This window comes from Pleurodeles waltl, chromosome 3_1, assembly GCF_031143425.1.
Source record: "Pleurodeles waltl isolate 20211129_DDA chromosome 3_1, aPleWal1.hap1.20221129, whole genome shotgun sequence".
Classification (NCBI taxonomy): Eukaryota; Metazoa; Chordata; class Amphibia; order Caudata; family Salamandridae; genus Pleurodeles; species Pleurodeles waltl.
The window spans coordinates 282,489,353-282,503,794 of record NC_090440.1 but is presented as its reverse complement, the minus strand read 5'-3'; the positions used below and the strand labels follow the sequence as shown (position 1 = coordinate 282,503,794).

Here is a 14,442-nt window from a genome sequence, read left to right as displayed (position 1 = left end):
TGCTCCGTGCTTCTTTGTCCGGAAACAACATGCAAAAGGTTCTATTGTCAGTAAGCATCAGGACCGCTCACAGAAACAAAATAAAGATGTCAATCAGGGTAGATACCCTGGTACTCAGGAGTGTGGACACTGGACTTGAGCTTTCAGCTCATGGTGTTACATGGTAAAAAACATCAGTGAAGCAGTCACCAGAAACTTTATAATCTTGCAGTTAATTGGCTCGTGTTAGAAATGTCTCTAGTTGGCAGTTGGTTGGCACCCTGTCCTAGTAGGGACCCTCACTCTAGTCAGGATAAGGGAGATACCCAGTTCAGATAACCCCTGCTCACTCCCTTCGTAGCTTGGCATGAGCAGTCACGCTTATCTCAGAAGCAATGTGTTAAGCATTTGAACAAAACGCACAATAATACTGTGAATACACTACAAAAGGACACCACATCAGTTTTAGAAAAATAGCTAATATTCAGCTATGTAAAACAAGACTAAAACGAGAAAAATCCAACATACAGTAATAAAGATATGATTTTTTAAAGAATTACTTAAAAATACAGTTCCTTAAAGTCAATAGTTCCGTCTGGGGCTATCACTGCACCGTGAACAACAAATCCAACAGTGTAGGCTGGCCGTGCCATTGCGGGCCAGCTATGGTGTCATGAAGATCCCCAAAGAGTACCTTGGAAGTGCAAGGCATTGTGATCCTCGCAATGAGATCCAGAGAGCGGCGTCGCAGGCGTCGGTTCCTTTAGTCATTGCGGGGGTCGTCGGACCCTTGAAGTCACATACATTGCAGATCGAACTCCAGGCTGATGACGAAGTCAGGAGCGCTGGCGTGGATGACATCGGGACGGTGAAACATGCGGTCCCCACAGGTCACGGTGCAGGAAGTGGCTCTGTGATGGCGTCGGTGAGACCAGGGGTGAAGTGGGGTGGTGCGACGTGCGGTGTCTCCAGGTCATGGTGCAGGCAGTGGCAGCATCGTTGCTGAAGTGCTGTTGTCGGTAGGCCCAAGGCAGCGGTGCGTGTTCCGTGCAGCGCCCACGGGTCACGGTGCAGACTCGGGTGTCTGACGACACTGGAGTCAATGGTGCTGGCGTCGGTGGACCGGGGCTGCAGTGTGGAATTGGAGAGTGCTTCGTGTACCTCACAAGCAGTGTACACAGGCCATGGTGCAGGCAGCGGCAACGGTGTCAGCGTGGAGCGTCATCGTCGGGGATGCCAAGGTCTTGGGTGTGAGCAAAGCAATGCGGAGTGTGGAGCCCACAGGTCACAGGGCAAGCAGCAGCTCGGTGGCGATATCAGGTGGCGGCGTTGGTGGGATCAGGGTTGCGGTGCGATGTGGGGGCACGGCTCCATGTGGTGTCGCCAGGTCACGGTGCACTCAGCGGCACCATTCACAGTGTCGCAGTTATTTATTTTCTGTTGCAGCACGAAACACACAGTTTCCAGTGCTGTAGGCAGATGACACTGAAGTCTTTGATATCCCTGATACTTCAACAGGAGGCAAGCTATACTCCGAACCCTTGGAGAACCCTCACAAGCAGGATACACAGCAAAGTCCAGTCTTTGCCCTCTTTAAGGCAGAAGGAGCAATTGCAGGCCAACTCAGCAAAGCACACACAGCAGAGGGGCAGTACTCCTCCTCCAGCTCTTCAACTCTTCTCCTTGTTAGAGGTTCTCTTGATCCACAAGTGTTATTGAGGTGATATAAAGTCTGGGGTTTTGGGTCCAATACTTACACCACTTTCTGCCTTTGAAGTTGCCCAACTTCAAAGAGAAGTCTTTGTTGTTTACAGGATCATGCCTTGCCCAGGCCAGGCCCAGACCCACACCAGGGTGTTGTGGATTGCATTGTGTGAGGGCAGGCACACCCCACTGAATGTGAGTGACCAGTCCTCCCTCCACTCTAACCCAGATGGGTCATCAGGATATGCAGGCTACACCCCAGCTCTCTTTGTGCCGCTGTCTAGAGGGAATTCACAACAGCCGAAATGCCAGTCTGACCCAGATGTGGAATACAAAAGCAGGCAGAGGCACAGAATGGTTTAAGCAAGAAAATGCCCACTTTCTAAAAGTGACATTTTCAAACTAAAAACTAACTTCACTAAAATATGTATTTTTAAATTGTGAGTTCAGAGACCCCAAACTCCTAATTTCTATCTGCTCTCAAAGGGAAACTGCACTTTAAGGATATTTAAAGGCAGCCCCCAGGCCTTGCAACAGTGAAAACCAAATTTGGCAGTAGTTCACTGTTAGGATACGTAAAAACACATCAGTACATGTCCCACCTTTAACATACCAGTGTATGCTCATGGGACTACCTAGGTCCTACCTTGGGGGGGGGTCTTACATGTATAAAAAGGGAAGGTTTGGGCTTGCCAGGTCAAGTTGGCAGTGCAAGACTGCACATGCAGACACTGCCGGGGTAGGTCTGAGACATGTTTGCATGGCTACTCATGTGGGCTAATCAGTGCTGCAGGCCCACTAGTAGCATTTGTTTACAGGCCCTGGGCACCTCTGGTGCACTTTAATAGGGACTTACCAGTAAATCAAATATGCCAATCATGGATAAACCAATCACCAATCCAATTTACATAGGGAGCACTTGTACTTTAGCACTGATCTGGAGTGGTAAAGTGCACAGAGACAATAAACCAGCAAAACAAAATCAGAAAAAATCAGAGGAAGAAGTCAAAAAGTTTGGGTATAACCCTGCAAAAAGGGCCATTTCCAACAGCTTGAGTCCCATTTCAAGCATTCTACAGCTGCGATGTTGCTGGCCCTGATGTTCATATGTCTGAAAATTGGTAGAAGCCAATAAATTCTAAGCTGGGACAAAAAGAGACATAAACATAGGATTTGCGGAAATGATTCCTGTCTGAAACCACAGCCCCTACATTAACCGTCCTGGATGCCGGTCAGACCACCATACTCGTAAGCTTTAAGTGGAATTAAACCAAACTGCAAGTGCAAAAGTTGTAACTTGATGTTCAAATCAATTGGGAGAGATAGATACACCAGGAGAGTTATTGATTGATATAGAGCAGACCTTAAATAAGCAATCTTTCTTGAGCCGATCATTTTTAGATCCTCGTGTGCTGATAATAGCCTGGCTTGCTTCAACAATAGCTCCGAAAGACTTTTCAGGGGTAACGCTGCCTGCATAATGTCTTTAAGAGTGAGTAGATCAGTGGCTGCTTTAAAGAGCGAGTGGAGATTTGAATCAAGATCTTGCACTGTGTCCCACAAGAGGCATTTTTAACATCCCGGCTCAGCTGTGGAAAGCTTGGTATACAAAGAAAGAAAGCTGGTTTTGAGGACATTCTCTCAATAGCCCAGGTTCAACTTCAGGCGTATCTGCGCCTGTACGGTGCAGGCCAGGTAGCTTGAAAAGATGCCTAAAGCATTGACATTGCGCCCAGTCAAGCCAGCTCGATATACCATTTATGAAGACAAATGCTCCATATGAAACCGTGGGCATCAGATTACATTTTATGATTCTATGGACTGCGAACAAATCCGGGCCGGAGAGGTTATTAAAAAGATGCTGGAAGGCAAAAGTAACAGCATTAGCTAAGGCCAAGGCCTCAATGTGAGGAGTTAGTAAGGGTCCGGTCATTTAACCAGACCCCCAGTTATTTGATGCTAGGCACTCTTTCAACCTTCTGGCCATTTACATACCATGTTCCTTTTATATGCTCCTTTTGCCAAAGATTAATATCTTAGTTTTCATTGTGTTGATGCTGGGCTTATTAGTATTGCAGTAATCAGCCAGATAGGTCAAAGCTCCTTGGAGCCCAACTTAAGTTTGGTCCAGAAGTATTGTATAAATGATGTATTGCAATACATGAAACCTCCACTCTAAAAGTTTGGGCGGGAAGCACTTTGCACTGCTGATATGGTCACTCAAGTCCTCACTGTTAGAAATGGGGTTTTTGGTTGACAGTCAGGTTGCCCTCTGTCCAAGCAAGAACCCTCACTCTAGTCAGGGTAAGTCACACACAATCCAAAATCAGCCTGTGCTCACCCTCCGGTAGCTTGGCACGAGCAGTCAGGCTTAACTTAGAAGGCAATGTGTAAAGCATTTGTGCAATAAATCATACAACACCATAGCATAACACCACAAAAATACACCACACAGTATTTAGAAAAATATATAATATTTATCTGGGTATCTTCAGGTCAAAACGATCAAAGTTGCAATACGAATTTGTAAAGATATCACTGAAAAGTGATAGAAAGTGTCTTAAGTCTTTAGAATATAAACAAAGTCTCTTTCAAGCACAAGTACCTGGTTGGGAGCGGAAAAATCTCCTCAGAGGGCCACAAGAGAAGAGGTGCGTGGAAAAAGGGTGTGTGCGTCGATTTCTCCCCAGCACACACGGACTTGCGTCGTTATTTTCCACGCGGGGAAGTCGCCGTTGTTTTCCGGCGCGTGGACAGTCTCTTTCTGTGGATCGCGGGGATTACCAGATGTCCCGGGTCTGTGCGTGGATTTTCCTGCTTGTTCTCCGGCCGCGCGTCGGTCTGCGGGGTTGCGCGTCGAAATTACGATCTCACGGCAGGCGTTGCGTCGATTTCTCCTCTAGACTTCGATCTGCGGGGCTGCGTGTTGAAAGTACGATCTCACGGCAGGCGTCGCGTCGTTTTCTCCTCTAGAGGTCGGGCGGCGTTGTCCTTGCGAGGCCGTGCGTCGGATCTTCGATCGTCCCAAGAGCGTTGCGTCGATCAGCGTCGGAGTGCGGCGTTTTTCTCCCCGCGAAACAAGCTGTGCGTCGAAATTTTCGGCGCACGGAGCGTCCAAGTAAAAGAGAGAAGTCTTTTTGGCCCTGAGACTTCAAGGAACAGGAGGCAAGCTCTATCCAAGCCCTTGGAGAGCACTTTCACAGCCAGACAAGAGTTCAGCAAGGCAGCAGGGCAACAGCAAGGCAGCAGTCCTTTGTAGAAAGCAGACAGGTGAGTCCTTTGAGCAGCCAGGCAGTTCTTCTTGGCAGGATGTAGTTTCTGGTTCAGGTTTCTTCTCCAGCAAGTGTCTGATGAGGTAGGGCAGAGGCCCTGTTTTATACTAAGTTGTGCCTTTGAAGTGGGGGTGACTTCAAAGAGTGTCTAAGAAATGCACCAAGCCCCCTTTCAGTTCAATCCTGTCTGCCAGAGTCCCAGTAGGGGGTGTGGCAGTCCTTTGTGTGAGGGCAGGCCCTCCACCCTCCCAGCCCAGGAAGACCCATTCAAAATGCAGATGTATGCAAGTGAGGCTGAGTACCCTGTGTTTGGGGTGTGTCTGAGTGAATGCACAAGGAGCTGTCAACTAAACCTAGCCAGACGTGGATTGAAGGGCACAACAAGATTTTAGTGCAAAGAAATGCTCACTTTCTAAAAGTGGCATTTCTAGAATAGTAATATTAAATCCGACTTCACCAGTCAGCAGGACTTTATATTACCATTCTGGCCATACTAAATATGACCTTCCTGCTCCTTTCAGATCAGCAGCTGCCACTTCAACAGTGTATGAGGGCACCCCCAATGTTAGCCTATGAAGGGAGCAGGCCTCACAGTAGTGTAAAAACGAATTTAGGAGTTTTACTCTACCAGGACATATAACTACACAGGTACATGTCCTGCCTTTTACCTACACAGCACCCTGCTCTACGGGTTACCTAGGGCACACATTAGGGATGACTTATATGTAGAAAAAGGGGAGTTCTAGGCTTGGCAAGTACTTTTAAATGCCAAGTCGAAGTGGCAGTGAAACTGCACACACAGGCCTTGCAATGGCAGGCCTGAGACAGGGTTAAGGGGCTACTGAAGTGGGTGGCACAACCAGTCCTGCAGGCCCACTAGTATTTAATCTACCTGCCCTAGGCACATGTAGTGCACTCTACCAGGGACTTACAAGTAAATTAAATAGTCAATCATGGATAAACCAATCAGTAGTACAATTTACACAGAGAGCATATGCACTTTAGCACTGGTTAGCAGAGGTAAAGTGCCCAGAGGTCAAAAGCCAACAACAACAGGTCAGAAAAAATAGGAGGAAGGAGGCAAAAAGTTTGGGGATGTCCCTGTCAAAAAGCCAGGTCCAACACTCACGATGTAAATTAAAAAGTAAAGGGAGCAAAATAACAGCCTTGTTTTAGGCGCTGGTCAGTATAAGTCTTTGCTGACGAGGACCACTTATTGGACAATCGTACTTTGACCCATGTGTTCATGTAAAGACTCCTGATGGCTAGCAATAGGCACAAAGGAATACCCCATGCTATCAGTTTAGCCCACAGCAAACCTCTATCAACGTTGTCAAAGTTTGTGGCAAAGTTCAACTTCTCTGCAGGTTCTGGCAGTAGGCATTGTGACATTAGAACTCAATTACAATAAGTTATGACGACTGACTTCTGACGCCTTTTCCTTACAATTGGTGACTGAGTGCACAGGCGTTTATATAGAGATTGCAGAATCCCATGCATTATAGTGCTTTAGAATAAAAAAGGGAAGAATTATACTTCATTGAAACATGTCCAGCAACATCTAAGAATCTTTTTTAGAATTCGTCGGCAAAGACTTTTGTATGCTCAAGATGGGTATTTATGTGACCATGTCAGATACAGTAATCTTCCAAAACAAAATAGAATGTGTGCTAACATAAAACATTTATAAACATAGTTGTAGGACAGGCAGCACCCTTTAGAACTGCAGTGCCAATAAAAAGGCCCAGCACTTTACTGTCTACCTGCACACACGCGAGACAACTTGTTCCTCCTTTTTACTGGCCAAAAAATGAGGGAAGGAGCCTATTGGCTCTGTTATTGATTTACCTTTAAATCCCAGTTTCGCCACTTTATCAAATTGAGTGATCTGGGGCATAGTCTCTCTGTGTGTCTCTCTTTCTCTCTCTATCGCTCTCACTTTCTCTCTTTCTCACTCCCCACTTCAGTTTCTTTATCTTATTAGGAGCACAGGGTGGCATCCACTTTGGCATGCAGTTTATAAAGAACATTTATTAGGACTTGAGGACCCCTGTAGCACAACAGATGGTATCTGAGATACGTCTCCAGTGGCACAATGTGCACCATGATATCCTAGTAATATAACAGAAAAGCATGCACAAGAGTAGTGTTCAGTGAATCATTTTCAATAATGATTACTCTAGCAGGATGTCTAAGGCTAGGTGTGGATGACCACCAAATCCCCCAATCCTCCCAGCTCCTGCTGTACCTCCTCACATAAATACAGCCCTCACCTCCTGGCTGGGCCCAAGACTGGTCCGGTCCATGTTTGGAGACATGGCTGAGCTGAAAGCAGAGTGCTTCATTTTGTGCTTGTCCCAAGCAAAACTGAACAACAATGTGTAGATATATTTGAAAAAGAGTTTACATGAGAGGAACACACTATATTTTAATGTACATCAACTTGTCATCTCATATAATGCTTTGTTGTGTTATAAAGCCAAGAAAACTAGCTTATTAAGGGAGTTTGGGACCATAAGGAGCCTAGACGGCCACATTTTCTTGGTACCCATGTTAGAGCTCTATTTACCCACCTGCTTCCTCCGACCAAGAAACATGCGGTTGGGGAAAATGAGGCATGTAAATAGGGGTCTCTACTCTCCTCCCAGCCACAGATATTGAGTGTGCTGCTGTGTGCAGGAAGTGCCTGGCTTCAGCAGTGGCAGGCCTAACTGTGCTCCAGCAAACTAACATGCAGACAGGGTTGGGCAGCTCCACAGGTCAGCAGAGGTCTGAGCCTACAGCAAGTGTGTAAACAACACTGTGAATGCTGGAAGGCAGCATGTTAGTAGAGGATTTGTGCAGGGCTGTTGAGTAAAGATAGCGAGTGGGTTCCCACTGGGGCAAAGGACTCCTGCCTCAGAGGACCCAGAAAATCTATCCTGACACAGTCACAGGGGGATGAGAATGAGTTCTGTATGTGACACTTCTGTCCACTAAACTGTTTGTTAGTGGTACATGGTTTCATACATCTTAAGCTAGTTTTATTTTGCGATCTGCCTTTGAAAATGGTAGACAAAAAGAAGAGAGGGAATGGTCTATTTAATTCTAGCTCAGCCCAGAGGGATAAGGGGTAAAGGAATGGTGATGCGGGTATTTTAGACCATGCAGATATGATGACGAGAGATCCGATCCTCATGAGATTCAATAGTACGCTGCGAGCTGATGTAGAAAAAAATTCAACTGTGATTGAAAAGGTGGTGTGAGCTATTGGATGGACCTGTAAACCATGGTTTGCAAACAGAAGTGGTAGTGGTGATATCAGCTGCAATACAATCCGTGTCCGTGCAAGGACAAACAACTACAAATACGGTGATGGATCTGGAAGATTTTAAAGACTGTATTTGGAAGTGTAGTGAAGTAAGTTGAGAGACACCAGATAACACGAGAAGGTTCCCCAAGTCAGGGCCCTTGAAAGCCTGCATCTTATGCAGCGACCCTGAAACCAACAATGGAAACTAAATTGGGTGTGCTGATGTTCTGTTGTGGTAATTAATATTTGTAAGGCGCACTATCAACGAAGGGCTCAAAAATTGCCAGACACGTTACACACAATATCTGAAAACAGCCAGGTTTTCAGATAACTTTAAAATGTAAAGTAGGAGTTCTCAGAACAAAGGGACAAGGAAAGAGAATTCCAGAGCTCAGGAGTGCAGTAGGAAAAGCTTTTTCCACCTAGTAAGAAGTTTTGGATTTGACAGATGGGTAGTGAGCAAGGCCTACTGATTTCCTATGAGTGTAAGAAGTAATGCTCTATGGCATGTGGCACAGTAATGGCCATGCTTGACTTAGCCAAAACAATAGAAATTCTTACGAGAGCTGCATTGAAGCACAATCCATTAAACATGACAATCGCAGTCTCCTATTTCCCTGATATCTGCCCCAAAACTATGTGAAGAAAGAGAGAACTAATAAGCATAAGGATGGAATTGCTATACAGAGGTCTGCAAGCATCAGTAGGGTATCATCCAATGTCAAGAGAGATACCTTTCAAGACTTCTTTTTTTATAAAGATATTTTATTGATAGATACAACAACAAGAAAGTGTCCATATACTGCACCGTACAAATCTCTCACCCACGTCTTCATGTAGTTAAATTGAATCATCTTCAACAGGAGTAGCGCCTCCAGATAGAATCGAATGACCACACTAGTCCCCTCATTTATCCCAAATCTTAACAAACTTGTCAAAGTCTTTTCTGCTAATAGCATTTCCCAGGTGTAGGATGGGGGGATCTGATCTATGAATATTGGAATAGTGTCCTCCTAGAGAAGGAATGCAGAATCTCGAGTGCAAATATGCACAGGATACTGTAATGTGTCATTCTTTGTTTCTCTGCTTTTCTCTTCTTTCCGCCTGTTGGGTGAGTTTCAGCCATTGTGGTATTTAAGTGTCTTTAGAATTGATAGATGCTAGAATGTAAAAGTTATGGAATGACTTTGGAATTCGGGAGAGCGTTTTTTTGTACCCATGTGTGATAAAATAAGGTTAAGTCTGTGCGACATCTGTGTAACTTCCTTTGTGAAAATTAGATGAAATTCCTGAAAAATTATTAAGAATCACGTTAAACCCCGATCCAGCATGTAGTGCTATTTTTAGTGAGAAAACATACTCCTGTTCAGTTTTGGACAAAAGGATACATTGGGTGCTTAAAAAGTGCAAAATGGTGCATGATACAAACAGCTTGAGTTCAGTTTGTTTATGTGCCTTTAAGCTGAATTACATGACGTGGCGTACTTTCTGGCATTTGGAGTAACAAAAGTAACCTGAAAAAACTGAATTATGCGTGATTATGCTACGTTTGACCTGGTGCCTACTTATGATATGATACTACTGATAACACTGTTCAGTTTCTGATGGAAACTATTGAAAGCAAAAAAAAAAAAGAAAAGAAAAGGAATTGTTACTCACCTGGAAGCTACTCATCTCTGTCATCACAAACACAGTATCCAATGGAACACAGTTTATTAAAGTTAACTGGAGGCTAAGCTTACCTGCAGTTATGTGGGACAGCTGCCAGTCAATACTTGCAGTCTTCAACTGCCCCAGACATTAACTCAGACCTGCCCTCTCGCAAGGAAGGCACCAAAATGAACTGTGAAACATTTTACTTTTCAAATGCAACAACTCGTATGTAGAGTTGCAGCTACCTGGTGTGCCGAGCCTGGACTTGGGCTACTGCTTTTGCTAATGAAATGTTGTTTTTTCATATGTTAAACAAACTTACATACTTTTATCTTCATCTTGCTGATCAAATGCTCTACCAGAAGGCTCCAAGTGAAAAAAACATCACTAGTCAGAAGCCACTGAGCCACATTTATTGTATAATTATGTTTTAGGTCCTCGAGAAATTCCTCAAGTGGTCTTTACAGCCCACGTTGCAGCAAATTAGATTTTAATATTGCTATTAAGATGTTATACAGTTGGAGCATATTCTGCTGCAGAGAAAAATGTGTAATCTATAACAGCAAGCCATGGTTCAGAAACCGGTAGAAAAATATGCCCTTTACTCCTGTTTCCCACATAGGTGCTCTGTGCAACTACCCAGAGGTCTTACACACAGAAAGCTACCCTAACAGATTTAGAGTTATGGCACAAAGAGAGGAAAACAAAAAGATAGATTTCTTACAGACTGACTGATATCAATTTCTGATATGTAATAATAAACGGGTCTTCCAACAGAGTTATATTAAGTTTCTATTAGGCAGTTCAAATGCACTAATTTGAAAAAAATCCACTGATGTAATTTAAGTAGCTTGCCACCCAAACCATAGAGAAGAACTTATCACTTACTTTAGGAAACATTTAGGCTGGATGATATCAGCACCCAGATCACTGATCGTTTTACACATAACACTAATTATCTGACCCTAGCACCTAAATCACCTATGCACCCAGATAACTGATCGTTTTGCACCTAATGACAGGGCAGAGGTAGTGGGGAAATCTGCACAAGATGTGCCTGAGGCTCCTATCTGGGGGCTAATAACAGAGATTTCAATTTGGGGACGCGTGTCGGAGAGCGGAGAGTGAGGCTCGCATGTAAAACGCTAAGAACCAGACTAGGAGTCATGCAGGTGAGTGAAGCATGCAGGGGTCCTCCTCTGATAGTTCCTTTGAAGGCAGTAGCCTTAGTGTTTCAGGTATCTTCAGGATTTCCAATGAGTTTCCGATATCAAGGAGTCTTTCTCTTAAGAGAATCACTGGTATTATGGTGAGTAACTTTCTCTCTTTGAGTGGCGATATTAAAACGTATTTTAGAAGGCCTAAGGGGCTTAGATGTGTTAATATAAAGGTAGCTACAAAAAGGGGGTGGTGTTTACTTTGATTGTATTATAAGACTTATTTCATTTTCTTTCTCTCATAGCTTTGGTGGCATCAGTGGCAGGGCTATTGAAACCTCAAGCCTCTTGCGAAAATCATATACTCCATATATGAGAGTTCTACAGTTATCTGCAGAAAACACAGAGGCAACCTAAGAAGACAAGCCATTCTTCACCACATCCCTTAAAAGATGGGCAGTGTTCGGAACTTCTGCAGTGTAATGGCAGCTGAGAGTGAGATGTGGCACTACCAGATACAGGGACCACTTCAGCTGGGACTGATTTCAGCATCTTCCACTAACTGTGAACCCAACCTCACACCCTTGTGCTCCCTTGAGTGTGCTTTGTTAAAGGAAGCTTACCTTCAAAGAGGCACTACTAGAATTAACCATTCAATTGTTAAAATACTTGACTAAGAGAATATGCCGTGTATTTTTGCCAAAATGTTTTCTAAATGGCATAGCCCTAAATGCTATTTCTGTAAGAAAGATGTATTTATATTACTATTTGTGTATATAAGCACTAAATCATTGAGGCTGTTGTGTTAATGTTGTTAGTTTCATGGCCACTATTAGGTTGTGTTCCATTTTTGATATGTCATTGCCATTATTCAGGCAGGTAGTAACATAGGTTGTCCCACTTGATTCGATAGCCGTGGTGTGCATTGTCATGCTGGAGACCAAAGGACAGGCTAGTGACCGAGTAGGCAATGTGTAAGGCTCACCCAGTGGAACTACCAGAGTGCACTTGTTTCAAACTGTAAGGTCTGACCCTTGATGGGGCTGCTGGGAAGCCTCAATATGGAGTGATGGGAGCAGGCTGTCTGTCTGAGAAAACATACATGGTGAATAGTAAATTGCTTGAGATGCTACTACTGGCCTGTTCTGTGAGGACACTTTGTGGACAGCGTGTAATCATATGACTGAGAACATTTGCATCAAGCAACTATCTAACTAAGTTTCCCTTTATCTGAAAGGTAGACTTCTCAAAGTCTAGAAAGCAGCCAGTGTCATGCAGGCACCCACAATGAGCTACAAAAGATTGGCAACTTTGTGTAAACATCACCAGAATTGTAACACTTTTGTAAGCAGCACTAGAGATATTACGGTCTGTGCAAGCAACACCAGAGATGTTACACTTTGTGTGGACAGAGCAGTGATGTTGCACTTTGTGTAGGCAGCTCCAGAGATGTTAGATTTTATGTAGACAGCGCTAGTAATTCACACACTGTTGATAGTGCCAGAGATGTTATACTTTGTGTAGTGAGCACCAGAGATGTTATATTTTGTGGACGCAGTGCTGGAACTGTTGCACTTTGTGTAAACAGCGCCAGAGATGTTACACTATGTGTAAGAAGAGCCAGAGATGTTACACTTTGAATAGGTAGCGCTAAAGCGGTCTCACCAGTAGGTGGACTACATATTGTTGTCCCTACTAACTCGAACTTTCATTTAAAGCTTTCAAAAATGATCTGAAAGTTGAAAGTACTAACTCATTCTGTTGCCTCATTTTGCTGAGCTTTATTCAGTTACGATGAAAGGCACGGTGAAATATCAAAACTGATTGTTTCAGGATAAAGGGTGTGCCGTCTGCTTACCAACTGCCCACACAGATGATGCACATTTCCTATCAAAGAAGCAGTGTCTTATTTATCAATTATTCTAATAACGGAGGCATGGTCTTATTTTTTCATTGAAACATTACCTTTAATCCATATATGTATCACAACATTCACACGAGTTAGACCAAAGACATAACATATTCATAAGTAGAGTACATATTTTTTTATCAAGGAATTCGATTAAGGATCTATTTAAATTGCGTAATGTTTTTCATGATGTATTTTCTTTTTGTGTGTGAAATTGCCTAGAAGCTCAGAATCAAAGAGGTGCATCTGCCTAATAAATGTTGCATTGCTTACATGTTTAGACCTTCTTATAATGAGAAAAACATTGGCTCATCCAATGAAATTTTCTTTGGAGCTGAAGGTTCAGTATTTGTGAATTTCCTTAATAAATCCACCCACAATGCAAGTATGTATGTGCGTAGTTGATGAGAAGGAATTCTAGACCTAAGCAGCCAGGCCTTGCCACTGATCTGCAGAGGTATACATACTGGGGCTTACACTGTCTGTATCTGGCTACTATGAAAAAGCAATACACAAGATTAGCCCTTAGTGCCATACATACAGCAGCTGCTGTGAACAGTAGAGTTGTGTAGCAACATAGTAGGTGTGCATAGCTGTGCATCGGGAGACCCCTCTCTACAGTCCATGCCTGCTGAGTGCATGATGAATTGCACTAGGGCTAGGATTTAGTCACACACTGGCATGGAAAGTGCCTCTTGGTGCTATTGACCTTTCAGTCCCATCTCAGGATGGGTGCGTGTGAGGAGATGTTTCAAGGTTATAATATCCAGTTCAACCGGTATATTGCAAGGTTGGCCTTTCTAGGTTATATTGCCTCCTCTGCAAACCTCTTCGTCTTAGAGGAAACTTTAAAAGGTGACCAGGACGAAATAATATACCAGAGCTATGCAAAATAACAGGAAGATTTGCAGGAGAGGTATCCAGAAGTAGTGCTTAGTAAGCATCCAGTAAGTAATATTCGAAAGAACTTCACCTTTGACTTGGGAGCCAGTACAGTGGTTTCCTGGCATCCGAAACATGATCCTTGATTTGACTTGTGTTGTGTAAAGCACGCTGACACTCCAGAGGGTGTACTGATGCTGAAAATAACCAGTTTTGGGACCAGAAAGAGTTAGAGAGTGAACAGCCAGGTTTTCCATTCTTTTTCCTAAAAGATTGATAGAATTCCAGTGTTTCCCAGCCACATGGAAGAAAGAGCATTTACAGGACGCTGACGTGAGAAGTGCAGGATTATGATCAGATTGAAGCAAACAGAGCGGAGACCGTGAGCAGGTCAACAGGAATGAATCTTCTGCCTGATGTATACTGGCACAGAGTTTGTTATAGATTTAAAAATAAATATCTTCCTAGTTGGAAGCTATTTAAAATTAGGACTATCCAGATGAGACTGATTGCCATTTAAGAGTTTTCAGAAGTAGCCAGGGTGTAGCATTCTGTTCAACATGCAATCCATTAAGCAAACAGTGAGTAAGACCA

At 43.8% G+C, this 14,442-nt stretch overlaps 1 protein-coding gene across 2 annotated transcripts in view; it reads left to right on the top strand.

Annotated features, from left to right (window-relative positions):
• Positions 1 to 14,442, top strand: part of MYZAP (myocardial zonula adherens protein) — a 584,270-nt gene that overhangs the window by 382,553 nt on the left and 187,275 nt on the right. The window contains exon 16 of one of the 2 annotated variants that reach the window (XM_069222399.1): positions 11,363 to 13,348. The exons of the other annotated variant lie outside the window; for it this stretch is intronic. Within the exon in view, the coding sequence (XP_069078500.1) occupies positions 11,363 to 11,474 (112 nt within the window). The 3' untranslated portion in view covers positions 11,475 to 13,348. Of the gene's footprint in view, positions 1 to 11,362; positions 13,349 to 14,442 lie in introns of those variants that run through there. 2 annotated transcript variants of the gene reach the window in all.